The 13,941-nt window shown below is 41.4% G+C and overlaps 1 protein-coding gene across 1 annotated transcript; it reads left to right on the top strand.

Moving 5' to 3' along the window:
- Positions 1–366: 366 nt before the first annotated feature.
- trmt1l (tRNA methyltransferase 1-like) lies at positions 367–12,910 on the top strand. Its single transcript, XM_084011566.1, has 16 exons — positions 367–503; positions 2,054–2,161; positions 2,298–2,360; positions 2,674–2,787; positions 3,350–3,414; positions 4,447–4,603; positions 4,924–5,044; positions 5,315–5,394; positions 6,047–6,308; positions 8,356–8,568; positions 8,643–8,833; positions 9,311–9,377; positions 10,120–10,283; positions 10,375–10,440; positions 11,874–12,000; positions 12,429–12,910. Exons 1-16 carry the CDS (start codon positions 443–445, stop codon positions 12,616–12,618), a joined length of 2,049 nt encoding a protein of 682 aa, XP_083867692.1. The 5' UTR covers positions 367–442; the 3' UTR covers positions 12,619–12,910.
- Positions 12,911–13,941: the final 1,031 nt, after the last annotated feature.

Here is a 13,941-nt window from a genome sequence, read left to right as displayed (position 1 = left end):
AAAGTCCAGACTCTTCTCTGTTCTGGTCCTCAGTGGTGGAACGAACTCCCGACTAATGTCAGGACAGCAGAGTCACTGCCATCTTCCGAAAAAGGCTCAAGACTCACCTGTTCAGACTTCACCTCGACTAGCATGACCCACTAACCCCCCCCCCCCCCAAAAAAACCTTACCTATAGCACTTTGATCATAGCACTGTAAAGTACTACTTTACTCAGATGAAGACCTAACACTCTATTTTTAGCTCTTACTTTATCGGCAATGATTCGTTGTGGTTTCTTTGTTTCCTTCTTTTGACAAATGTACTTATTGTAAGTCGCTTTGGACAAAAGCATCTGCTAAACGACCTAAATGTAAATGAAAGAAACGAATGTTCACGAACTGCGCAGTTTACGCAAACCACGCAGGACAGAACATTTCCTGCGTATGTTGCTGTAGTTAGCAATGGCGGAGCTCAAAGAGGCAGACGCTGCTCAGCTACACCAGGAGGACGTCGATATCAAACGTAAGTAATCTGCACCCGTTCGCCGTTTAAACGCTACATTTGGGACCGTAAAGTGGAGAACAACTGTGGTTGTGTCATCGTGGGTGCTGTGCATTGAATTCACGGAGAGTTTGAGTTTGTAAGTGCTTAACTAAACGAGGGCCTCACGACGGAGCTCCGCCATGGGACCTAAATAGTCAACATTAACAGCGACAAAAGCGCTGGAGCTAATACTGGCCAACCCGTAGTCGTTAGCAATGACCTACAATAGTGCATCTCTTCGCAGAGGCGTTATTAGAGAGCAGGATTGGGCTTGTACTACAGTTCTGGATCACACGGTCTCATCACGGAGCTGCACTAGAGGACCGCTCAGTTTGGGCATCTACCGCCCGTTTAACACTGGCTTCTCAGCGGTGAAATGTTACGGAGCCGTCGGCCCAGCACGTCGGTTACGTCGGAACAAAAGCACCACAACCAACCAGCCGTAGCTGAACGCCAGAGGCTGGCAGGATTCAGACATTATGAGAAGATGCTGTCTGTAAACAGTTAACAGTAAGTACGGGCAAATGTCCGACTAGTCGGCCTACCAAGAAGTAGACGAGACATGGACTTAGTTTAGTCAGGTTAGACTCGTCTAGTTAACGGTGTCTTTTACATTAATATAGTGTTTTATTATAATAAGACTGACTGAATTTGAAGTAGGAAAGTCAGCCACCTGTCTTCCTCCACCTGTTTGTGTGTGGACGTTAATTTTAGCTAACTATTTCAACTGTTTATCATTTTTAGCTTACTGTTTGTCCACCACATCTTTCACAGTTCATGACCGTTGAGCTTCTAACCTTTTTCTTTTTTTGTTATTTTTGTTATCTAACTGCTTTTTCGATTTTTCTGTTCCATCCACCATTTTTCCTCTTGTGTGAAGTGTCTTATTTCACACATAATGCATTGTGTGACCGCTAAGTGTCCGCCTTAAGTATGACTTAAAGTTATATTTAAGGATATATATTGATTTATTTCATTTTATTCAATTCTAATTTAAAATGTGTATATGTGTTTTATGTGGGTGTAGCATGAAGCAGCTACAATTTTATCATTGTCCAACCCTGTGTTGTAAACCAACAAATAAATTGACCTTGTAATTAGTATCTTTCCACTAGAATGATATATTCCTAGCGCTAAAGTCAAGGCATTAAAAGCAAACTATTCTGAAGTAAAAAATAAGTATTAATTGAATGAATAAATAAGTGTCAAAAAGATGGGAAACCAAAAAAACGTGTTGACGTTTCCCTATGTTTCAGATGTGTTGTTTTTCTTCGTTTTATATCACAGTAACCAGGATATCTTTGAGTTTTGGGCTGTTAGTCAGACAAAAAACAACAAAAAACTTTTTTTTATTAATTTATGGCATTTTGAAGATGACACAATTAATTAGTTGCCTCAAACAAGTCAAGCTGAATTCTGAACTTCTGTTTTTTTTGTAAACAGCGTAATGAAATAAAAACTGGTGCAATCGGTGAAATCATCAAGACAGCTAAAATATACATGTTTCTCTTTCCTGCATGTCTGTGAAGGTGAAGATGGTGGAGACGTGCCGTTGGCTGGTGACCAAGCTGCAGAACAGACAGTGAAGTCTGAAGCCGCAGCAGACGGTGATGCCAAACCCTCAACCACAACTACTGGTGATTGAATAAAAGCTCTTTCTCTGTAATGATTAGTTGATTGTAAGGGTGAATCTTTAATGGCATGGACTACAACTTTACAATTAGATGTTTTCTGACCATACAGAAACAATGTATTGTCCTTTTCTACAAACAGAGAGACACATCTCCATCCAGACTAAACTGGACGGCCTTGAGGCGCTGGTTGACCTCAACGGCGGTAAGTTTAGTTGTACAGGGAATTCTCATCCTCCTATTTTCTTCTGTTTTACTTATTTTGAAGAAAGAATAAATATTGAAGAAGAATTACAGGACGTATCGATGTATTTATTTATGCAAAAATATTTTTTCTGCTTTTTATTTCTTATATGACAGTAAACTGATGTCACATTTGCCATATTTTTACAGATAAATTAATTTTTAAAAACATTTTTATAAAGGCAAACATTCAAGAAACTACCAAAGAATCAGTAAAATAAATAATTGCTCGTTGCAGCACTGCTTATTGATTTTGTGTATTTGCTCCTCCTCAGCGGGACGTAAGTCGTGTCCTCTGTGTCTGGAGGAGAAGTTTAAAGCCTGCTACAGTCACAAGCTCCGCCGACACCTGCAGAACCTCCACTGGAAAGTCTATGTCGAGTTTGAAGGTAGGTCTGTGAGACACAGACACACACTGATGCTGGGTGATCAGGTCTGACTCACAGTCAGCCTTCCAGTTCATCCCAAAGGAGTTGGATGGGAATGAGGTCAGGGCTCTGTGTTCTTCCACTTCAAACTGGGAAGACCATGTCTGTATGGCGCTGGCTCTGTACACGCGGACCTTGTCACATTGAAACAGGAAATATTTTATTTACTTTTATTAATACTTTTATTAAGTAAAAACATCAAAGATTTATTGGATTTTCTACTTTTAATTGTTTCCTTTGGGAGTTTTAAGACCTAAATTTGGGCATTCTCATCATTTTTTGCCATTTCCATATGGAGCCTATACCCTGACAACAGCTCCAAAATATATGGACAGGAGGGTCCGCGTTGTTTTGGCCTTATGTGGTAGGATATGCACAAGTCTGAAAAATGAAACAAGGCTTAAAAAAAGCTATGATTTCCAGAAACATTTGTGTGAAAGTGACATCTACTGTTATCTTGGTCTCAGGAAATCATCAAATCTTAATTCATAATGGTTGACATTTGACCTTTGACCTTTAACAGGCCAGAGAATGTGCATCTGCCACCTGCCCTGCAGAAACCTGAAGCCCAGCCTCAGTGGAGAACAGGTGAGATATTAGATGATCAAGTTTCCTTTAGTTTGGAACAACAGTAACACTGTGGCTTCAAACAGCCTCAGTCATGTTGATCACTTATACTTTTCACAAACTTATCGTAGGCATAAATCTTGTGGTGCTGCAGCGACGCTTCATTTTAAGGGTCCTGTAAGTTCTGTTTCTATGAGATACAACCCATTTGAAAACAGGACTTTGCTGAATTCTCCCTCTCTCAGCCCACCCGAACACAGAAATAAGAGGGGTACAAAGTAGAGGTGCTTTGTCAGAAATTAAGCCGAAAAAGACACTTTCTGAGTGAAAGTACAAAAAGCATCGAAATAGATGTCCTAAATGTGCTTCCACCTCATGCCTTCACTTTTGCATTTATCACATTTATCCTATAATACATTCAGTGTCACTGTCAGGGTCCTTTTTCTGATCGAAGGAAAGAGGAAAACACTGTCCTGTTATTTTTATTTTCATTGGTCAAGTGCTTGAGTCTGCACCTCTGTGTCTGTCCTCAGTTAATCTCACATTCTGCTGCAGCAAACTACATGTTATTCCGGGTTGCCGGTTATGTCTGCATGCTCAAGGACAGCAGTGACTCACATGCTCTCAAAACCCATTTCTTACTGCCTGTTTATACTGCCATTGACTGTCTGCTAACTCCTCACTCACCACTCCTACTCTTCATCGCTGCTTCGTTTACGATGCCTTGTGTATTCATTCAATCACACAATACAGCAGTGGCACCTGGATCTCTCTCACTCTATTGCTGTGGCCCTGTTAGACACCCACTGCTTCTATCATTACTTGGCTACTATGTATGCTTTGTTATTATTATCAGCAGCATTATATGTTGTCCACTGCTGCTGCTATCTTTTGTGTCATATGGGTTGACTATGTTATGTAATTTCTGTTTTTATTATTAAATAATCATTCAATTTCAGGACACTTTCCACATGGTCACATGACAATACTGTGAAGTTTTCTTTGCTTCTTCCTCAACAAAATGTTTTTCTTTGGCCGATATTTTGTGTCCAGGCATCGGGGAGACATGTGGCTCACTACCACTGTGTGGTGTGTTCTGTGACCATCGCCCGTAAGACAGACATGATCAGCCACTTGAAGCGACACGTCAACAAAGGAGAGACTGAAGCCAGCTACTCCGGGAGCTCAGACGTGCCGTTTGAGGAGCCGGGTAATAAACACTGAACCACCTCGGCACAACATGCTTCACTGGGGAGACGTGGAATGGTCAAAATTCAAACAGACTTTCAGTCCCTTGCTGGGGTTAAACTCCAACAAACTGGATACTACACCTCCCATAATGCAGCTCAACACTGTTTCTTAGTTAGACTTGGCTGGCTTTAACACCCACAGCTTTCACACTGTTCAGCTCCAGTTCGTTACACAGGTTGTCAGAAAAATGTTCATCATCCTTCACATACATTTTTGAAGCTACGAGTTAATCCCCAAAGATTCCTTAATTTTTTGGGTGTTTCTCCATTGTGTCGGCAGCTCCGTCTGGTCAGGCGTATGAAATCATGAAAGAACTTGGAACCAACGTCCAGCTCCTCCCGAACCACAGCACCCCGCAGAAGAGCGACACCTACTTCAACCGCAAGATGAAGACCAACAGGTGTGTGTGTCTGTCTGTCTGTCTGTCTGTGTGTGTGTGTGTGTGTCTGTGTGTGTGTGTGTGTGTGTGTGTGTGTGTGTGTGTGTGTGTGTGTGTGTGTGTGTGTGTGTGTGTGTGTGTGTGTCTGTGTGTCTGTGTGTCTGTGTGTGTGTGTGTGTGTCTGTCTGTCTGTGTGTGTGTGTGTGTGTCTGTGTGTGTGTCTGTGTGTCTGTGTGTCTGTGTGTGTGTCTGTGTGTACTGTATGTAAGCGTGAGTGTTTGTGTGTTTCAGGCAGCTGGTGTTTTGTTCGCTGGCTGTTCTGGCAGAGGAGAGAAATCCGCTCGACTGTCTGGATGCTTTTGGAGCCACAGGTAAGACTTTAAAGATCTCCTGAAGTTATAAAAAAGAACCACTGTACGTCTAAAAAGAAAAAACAAGTTAATATCACAAAACATTGCACCTGATCCCAAATTATGAGCAGTTTGTCAGTTAATCCTAGCTGGCCTTTTCAGTGGTATCAACCTGTTTAAAAAGGTTCTTCTTTCAAGAACATGGGTATCATTTACTCGCTTTCTAGTGGGGACATCTACCGTTTCAAATTCCTGCAAATATGTCACTTTTACCTTATTGAATGAGTTTGGAGCTGAAACAATGGGTTGATTTGATAATCAGTCAATCTTTTCTTTTTTAAATCACTGGTTCTAGTTTCTCAAATGGCTGGCTTTCTTTCTCCTCTGTGATGGTAAACTGACCATCTTTGATTTTTAATTAAAGTAATCAGAATTTGTACCCCTGGGTTTATTGTCAAGTAGGTTGTTACGATGCATAATGGTCACAATAAACATAACAGAAAAGAAGAATCTTAAAGAGATATTCACAATAAAATATGTAAAATGAAGAGATGTGCAAGAAGCAGAAAGTGTGAACATAATGCCTAGGAAGTGTTGGTGGAGGGAATGTTCCCAGACTGTCGCTACAACATCACCAACACCCTTCATCTCGTGTCCGTGTGTTTCCTCTCAGGGATTATGGGCCTCCAGTGGGCGAAGCACCTGCGTAACACAGTCAAAGTCACCATAACAGATATCAGTGATACCTGCATCAAAATGATTAAAGAGAACTGCGAGCTCAACCACATCCGGGTGGACGGGGGGTCACGAGGCTCACGAGGCCCTCGGGGGCCCGAAGGGGCCAGCAGCGAAGTCGAGGGCGCCCCTATCGCGACGGTGGAGGTCGTCAAGATGGACGCCAACGTGACTATGCACCTGTGGCCCTTTGACTACATGTAAGTAATCAAGTTTGTCATTGATTTAGTTTATTGCTCAGATTATTATATATATATATATATGTATATATATATATATATATATACAGGACTGTCTCAGAAAATTAGAATATTGTGATAAAGTTCTTTACTTTCTGTAATGCAATTAAAAAAACAAAAATGTCATACATTCTGGATTCATTACACATCAACTGAACTATTTCAAGCCTTTTATTATTTGAATATTGCTGATTTTGGCTTACAGCTTAAGAAAACTCAAAAATCCTATCTCAAAAAATTAGAATACTTCCTCAGACCAAGTAAAAAAATAATTTTATAACAGCAAAACTAAATCAAATATTTGAAAATGTCCATTGATGCACTCAGTACTTGGTTGGGAATCCTTTTGCACGGATTACTGCATCAATCCGGCGTGGCATGGAGGCAATCAGCCTGTGGCATTGCTGAGGTGTTATTGATGCCCAGGATGCTTCGATAGCGGCCTTCAGCTCATTTGCATTTGTAGGTCTGGTGTCTTTCATCTTCTTCTTAACTATACCCCACAAATTCTCGATGGGGTTCAGGTCAGGGGAATTAGCAGGCCAATCAAGGACAGTGATGCCATGGTCAGTGCACCAGTTACTGGTGGTTTTGGCACTGTGGGCAGGTGCCAGATCATGCTGGAAAATGAAATCCTCATCTCCATAGAGCTTTTCAGCAGATGGAAGCATGTAGTGCTCTAAAATCTCTTGGTACACAGTTGCATTTACTCTGGACTTGATGAAACACAGTGGACCAACACCAGCAGCTGACATGGCTCCCCAAACCATTGCTGACTGTGGGAACTTCACACTGGATTTCAAGCAACTTGGATTTTGCTCCTCTCCAGCCTTTCTCCAGACTCTGGCGCCTTGACTTCCAAATGAAATGCAAAACTTGCTTTCGTCTGAAAAGAGGACTTTGGACCACTCTGCAACTGTCCAGTGCTTCTTTTCCATAGCCCAAGTCAGACGCTTCTTCCGTTGTCTTGAGTTCAGAAGTGGCTTGACCATGGGAATACGGCTATTGTAGCCCATTTCCCGGACACGTCTGTGAACTGTGGCTTTTGATACCTGGACTCCAGCTTCAGCCCACTGTCTTTGAAGCTCCCCCAAATTCTGGAAGCGGCTCTTCTTCACAATTTTGTTAAGGCTGCGGTCATCTCTCTTGGTTGTGCAGCGTTTCCGGCCACATTTTTCCCTTCCAACAGACTTTTTGTGGATATGCTTTGAAACTGCACTCTGTGAACAGCCTGCTCTTTGAGAAATTTCTTTTTGTGTCTTACCCTCCTGATGGAGGGTATCAATGATGGTCCTCTGGACAGCAGTCAGATCAGCAGTCTTCCCCATACTTGTGATTTAGTTTACTGAACCAAGCTGAGTGTTTTTAAGGCTCAGGAAACCCTCGCAGGTGTTTCGAGTTAATTAGATGATTCAGGTGATTAGTTGAATAGCCTACTTGTATACTTTTTCATGATATTCTAATATTTTGAGATAGGATTTTTGAGTTTTCTTAAGCTGTAAGCCAAATTCAGCAATATTAAAATAATAAAAGGCTTGAAATAGTTCAGTTGATGTGTAATGAATCCAGAATGTATGACATTTTTGTTTTTTTAATTGCATTACAGAAAGTAAAGAACTTTATCACAATATTCTAATTTTCTGAGACAGTCCTGTATATATATATATATATCTCCTGACACGTGTATGGAAAAGAGCAAAGACAAATTTATTTTAGTCTGTAAAAACTTCACTTACTGAAGTGAACATACTACACATTATGTGTATCAGGGTCTGATATATATTCTCCCTCTGCCATAGAGCTCCATCAATGAGTCAAACTGTTGCCCTGGGTGACACGTTCCTTCATTACCATGAACACTCACATTGTAGTTTATTTTGATTCGATCCCACATAAACCATCCTGCTGCAAATACTCACGAGATCACCAAATGAATTACTGAGAAAGTAGTTCCTAAATATTCCCCGTCAGTTATTGAATGGGTCACTTTATCTCTTGAATCTTGCAGTCACTTGGATCCGTTCGGGACGGCAGTGAACTACCTGGACGCTGCCTTCAGGAACGTCCGGAACCTGGGCATCATCTCTGTGACGTCCACAGACACGGGCTCTCTGTATTCCAAGTCTCCCAACGTCACCCTGCGTCACTACGGCTGCCACATCGTACGCACGGAGTACTACAAAGAGATGGCTGCACGCATGGTGGTGGCCACTGTGGCCAGGTAGGACTTCAAATTGTGCTTTTCTGATGAGACACTCGGGCTGAAGAAAATTAAATTCCTGCTATCTGTTGTAGAGCGGCGGCTCGCTGTAACAAAGGCATCGAGGTGCTGCTGGCGGTGGCGTTGGAGCATTTCGTCCTGGTGGTGGTGCGAGTCCTCAGAGGTCCCACACAGGCTGACGAGTCAACGAAGAAGTTACGGAAACTGGTGCACTGCCAGTGGTGTGAGGAGAGAGTCTTCCTCAAACAGGGAAACATGGTGGACGGTGAGTTCGCCAACAGAGCTAGAAGGAGCTCGGATTACAACACACACAGAGGGAGTGTAACTTAATTCTCTGCTTGTGACGCCGTCGGCTTTATCTCTAGCAAATAGTCTCTTGCTGCTGTATTAATGCTCTGAGCTCATATAGCACCTTTAAGTAAAAGATCTCAATACTTGGGATATTGGGATCACTTCATGTACACATGAAGTAAGTAATAGTAATGAATAATTATAAAGTAATAGTAATTAAAAAAAATAATTTCTCTGGGTTGTGCATAAAAATACAGAAAACGTTTTGGCAACAATAGACCACCACAGTAAAGGCTCCTGCTTCCACATTAAAATGCATTTATTGTGAAGCACACGCTGGAAATAGAGCATAGCAGCAGTAGCTAAATCATCAAAACGTCCGGCCGATCCAGTTTGCTGAATACGATGAGGTTTTTTTAAAAACTCATGTCATTTCTTGTGTTTCCTCCAGACACGCTGCCGTGTAACTGTCATGGAAGTCTTCCTGGAAAGACAGCGGTGCAGCTGGGACCGTTATGGTAAACCTCCGTCTGCATCACTACAAACAGCAGACACACCTCACTGAGCTGTATGAAAAGTCACTATATACGGTTTCTACTTCAGAAACTTTGGCGCCATCTGGTGTATACAAGAAACAAAAATCTGAACCGCTGAGATACACAACCACTGAAAAGTGCAGTCTCCGACCACACAAGCTTGATTTGGTTCAGTCAGACGCCTGAGACTTTGTCTGAGTGCTTTGAGGTTGTAGAACATCCTGTTCATAAATGTATGTTATTTTGTATGAAGGGTTTGTTTTGTACATGGAGACAGCTTCCTGTTTCAGAGTCCAGTGCACAATAATGCAGCCTAGAAGGAGCTGGAATGTTAGTTAAGCTCATCCTCAGACTTCACAGTAGAAACAGAAGGTTAGTCTTGGTTTAGCTTGTGAATATGAGCTGAACTATGGACTGACAAATCCCAGTTAAAACCTCTTTAGTCTAACCTCTGAGGAGTCTGCAGAGGACTAACTCAGTATTTAGAGCCCAGTCGCACCGTTGTGGTTCAGTAATGATGGAGGTCACTTACGTCTTTCTGGTCTGGAAAACAAACTCAGAAGTTCCAACCGGGTTCTCCTCTGTCATGCAGCACTGTGGAGACATCGGCTAAACAGAAGTTTAAATCGTTAGATTTTTCTTTTGGGTGCACTGTCATTATTGAAGAAAAGAACATTAATATAAGCGCTGACTTCCAACTCTTCAACGGCCGTGTTTGGTCCAGGTCCGGTCCTCTGTTTAACACGGGTTTCCTGAGGAGGATGCTGTCGGCGGCTGTGCAGCACAGCATGGACGACATCCAGCCGCTCGTCAAAACGCTGATCTGCGAGTCCGACTGCACCACCCTCAAGACTTTGGTCCACGGGTCCTCCACTCTCACCAATCAGGGTGAAAATTCCCACCTCTCATCTGTGAAATGTGTCTGATGTTTGTGTGATGAAACGGCTGGTTTACAGGATATCCTGTCTCCTCTCTGCAGTGGAGTGTGGAGTCGTTATCAAGACCTTACAGAGCGGAGAGGAGTCGGGTCCTGCTGAGCAGTCGGGTGAGTTTTAGGTTTATTAGCCTCTATCAGCCTCAGGCTCTTCCCAGGTTGTTTGGACTCCGCATTAGAGTATTGTGTATTCTGATTAATATGTCTTATTCTATACGCAAACACCTAGAAACTTTATTCAAACATCAAAATGTTGAGCTAAATTTCAACTTTTCAGACGAATTTCAAGTATTCAACTTTTTCAGACGAATGTTGAAAAAGTGATGCATATTCAACTGCTATCTCACATACATTCATGTAGAAACTCCACTCAAACTTTTGGTATTATTTAACTTTTCAAGGACATTCATATGAATTGCATTCATTTACGTTAGCAATGCAGTGTAGCCTCACAATTTCAAAAAGCCATAAAATATTCCACATCTTGAATACACTATTGGTATTATTCCTACTAATTAAACTAGGGTCGACCCATATGGGTTGTTAAGGGTCGATAATGATTATTACTAATCTAGGAGACTGTTAAAGTTTGAAACTGACATTTGTTTGTAAGAAAAAAAGGTGTCCAAATTAAGAATGACACAAACTCTTCATTGAAATTCCTTAAAGCATCTGTTTCATTCACAGAACCTTTCAACATGACCTCAGCAGCATTATTATGAATTTGAACAAATGAACAAACAATTACATTAAATAGTAATAAAGTTTAATAGGGTTAAAATAAATAAAAAAAAGACCACCATCACAGCCAAAGTAGCGCATTTTTAAAATGAAATAATTATATGATTGTCATCCCCTAAAGTTAACCAATGCTGCCTTCTTTCAGCATCGAGCATTCACGCAGCAATTTCCTCTATCTGTACACATTATCACACGTGTTTAAAACCAAATTTGAGTTTTTAATGATAAGAAAATAATAATACATTTTATTTATAGTGCCCTTTTCATCCAAAGATCTCAGAGTTTTTGCTCCAAACTAGCTTGTGTGTGTCTCTTTGGAGTCGAAAAATAAGATTGAACTTAAATTATCCAATGGGAGATGTTTATGAAGAAGTTGCATAACAAAGGTGGAAGGGTATGATAAAAAATATATATATATATTTAAAAAAAATAACAATTCCAGGGGTGTAAACAAGTTGAACGCTAAGGATTTTACATATTTATGAGAAGTTCAAAATAGAAATGCTTGTCCAATGTCTTTGTTCAGGTGAGTGTGTGGTTCAGTGACTTTGTCCATGATAGAGCTGTGATGTCACGTCCAGATCTCTGAGCTACATCTGTTTCAATAGTTCTAGTTAGCAGCTGTTGTACATGCGTCCACATCATTCAGTCTGACTGATCTGGTATCTGGCTGTGAGGGTTTGAACCACGTTTGACCAAGCAACAGGAGGTGTGAGGACAGTCATCGCTGGGTTTAGCAGAGGTCGGCTTTTCTCCTTTCAGTTTAGTTTTCCATTCAGATCTGACTTTCAGTCTGTCTGCAGGGAAGAGGAAGACGGGCGACGAGTCGGGGAATGTGTTGAAGAAGATGAAGTCTGATGCGTCTCTGGATCACCCGCCCTTCTACTACAGCATCCACCGCCACAGCATCCGAGGCATGAACATGCCCAAGTAAGTGACCTCGGACCTGCTGTCTTCTTCCTCCGGGCCATAGAGCTCTGTTGTTGAACAGAAACGATTAAAAACACATCAGTGAGTCACGCTGACGTTTATTTTCATTCAATCCTACTCACTAGAGCACCAAATACAGTAAAATATACTATTTCCTCCTGTTTGATATAAACTGTTACGAACTGTTTGATTCTAAGGAGCTAAAAGCCACAGAAAGGAAGTGAGACAGTTTTGGCAGACGGACTAACACGTTGTTGGTTTGCACATAGGATTTATTGACAATAAGAAACCTGTAATAACATAATGTATCCTTTAACATTCTGGAGAGTTACTGAAGAAACAAAACGTCAGGTCCTCCAACTTTGCATACAGATATAACACCAAACAATCATTCTGTTTATTGTTATTTATTCTGTTTCTCTCCACAGGTTGAACAAGTTTCTTCAGTACCTGACGGAGGCCGGCTTCAGGGTGAGTCGGACTCACTTTGACCCGACGGGGGTCCGGACCGACGCCACACTGGAGCAGTTTAAATCCATCCTCACCAAGTACAGCGTCCCCACGTACACCAACGCCACCGCCACCCCGACCAGCGTGAGCGTGGAGAAGGCGGTGTGAGAGCAACGAGCAGGAGGTCGATTCACAACTTTCCACTTCAACTGTTTCTATTAATCTTCTGCACCGACATCGAATCCACAAACTGCTCTATGTGGACATGCTTGTACCAGAACTAAGTAGTTCTCTGGTGTAATCCCACCAAAACCTTATTAAAGCTGCAAACCAAACTGATCCTGCAGCACAGACGAGCCCAACCCATCCGCTGTTTCTCTATTTATTTCAGACTTCTCTGGAAAATCCATGTTTCTCCTGTCTTATTTAATCATAATAAAGCTTTTCTGCAAAGCCTGAATTTGCTGATTTCTCAGGTATGTGATGTCCTGTAATTCTTTTCGGTATTTATCAGACTTGCAAACACTTCTATAGAAGTGCTTTTATGTAGCACTATAGTTCTACATAAAAGCACAGAACAATCACCGTTGACCTCAGCTTAGGACTGTAAACGTTGACAGCAACATCATGCAAAGCAAGTTAATTTGTATCGCACATTTCAAAAAGGCAACGAAAAGTGCTTTCAGATATAAACAACATTAACAAAATATATTAAAGAAAAAATATAAATACATACAATAAGACAAACGGAACAGAATAAAGATATAAGCAGATCAGACGTTTGGAAAAGAAAGAAAGGAACAACTGTATCAAAGTCACAGGGCCTCATTGTGAAGCTGCATTTGTCTCAGGTAGTGTGTGTGTGTGTGTGTGTGTGTGTGTGTGTGTGTGTGTGTGTGTGTGTGTGTGTGTGTGTGTGTGTGTGTGTGTGCGCGCGCGTGTGTGTGTGCGCGTGCGTGCGTGTGTGAGAGAGATTTTCATTGGTTCTTGCCCTCTCCATTCTGCTCACACTAGACTTCTGGTGCTTGAACCTCATTGACGTAGACTGAAAGTGTTCAGTATGCAGACTGGCTCATTTCAGAACGATTTATATATTATATTATTGTATTTTAATTACCGATGCATAGAGGTGTTCATCACTGTAATGTTGCAGCTGAGGTGGAGCTCATTTAATCCTTTATATACAGCCGGGGAGTTTAAAGTATTATAATAATAATACATCATCATTTATTAATTAAATTGTCTTGATAATCTGAACCGGTAAAGTAACTCGGAACTCATTCCAAATAAATGCAGTGAAGTAAAAAGTACTATTCTCTCTGAGACGCAGTACAGTAGAAGCAGAAAGCAGAAAGGAAGCATCTTATATTTCACCACTCAAAAACAAAATATTCTGATAAAATGTGTTACTATTATTATTATTATTATTATTATTTGGGGATCATAAATCAGTGACGTCAGAATGTTTCACCCTGAACGAGGCTGTAAATA

This window comes from Eutrigla gurnardus, assembly GCF_963514095.1.
Source record: "Eutrigla gurnardus genome assembly, chromosome: 6".
NCBI lineage: Eukaryota > Metazoa > Chordata > Actinopteri > Perciformes > Triglidae > Eutrigla > Eutrigla gurnardus.
This window is presented reverse-complemented; position numbering and strand designations above follow the sequence as displayed.

Bases quoted from the DNA above. Each gene is read 5' to 3' on its own strand.
- trmt1l (XM_084011566.1), top strand. From the start codon at position 443: ATGGCGGAGCTCAAAGAGGCAGACGCTGCTCAGCTACACCAGGAGGAC. The intron at 5,395-6,046 runs GTAAGACTTTAA...GTTTCCTCTCAG, and splicing joins GGATGCTTTTGGAGCCACAG to GGATTATGGGCCTCCAGTGG. The intron at 8,569-8,642 runs GTAGGACTTCAA...TATCTGTTGTAG, and splicing joins GTGGTGGCCACTGTGGCCAG to AGCGGCGGCTCGCTGTAACA.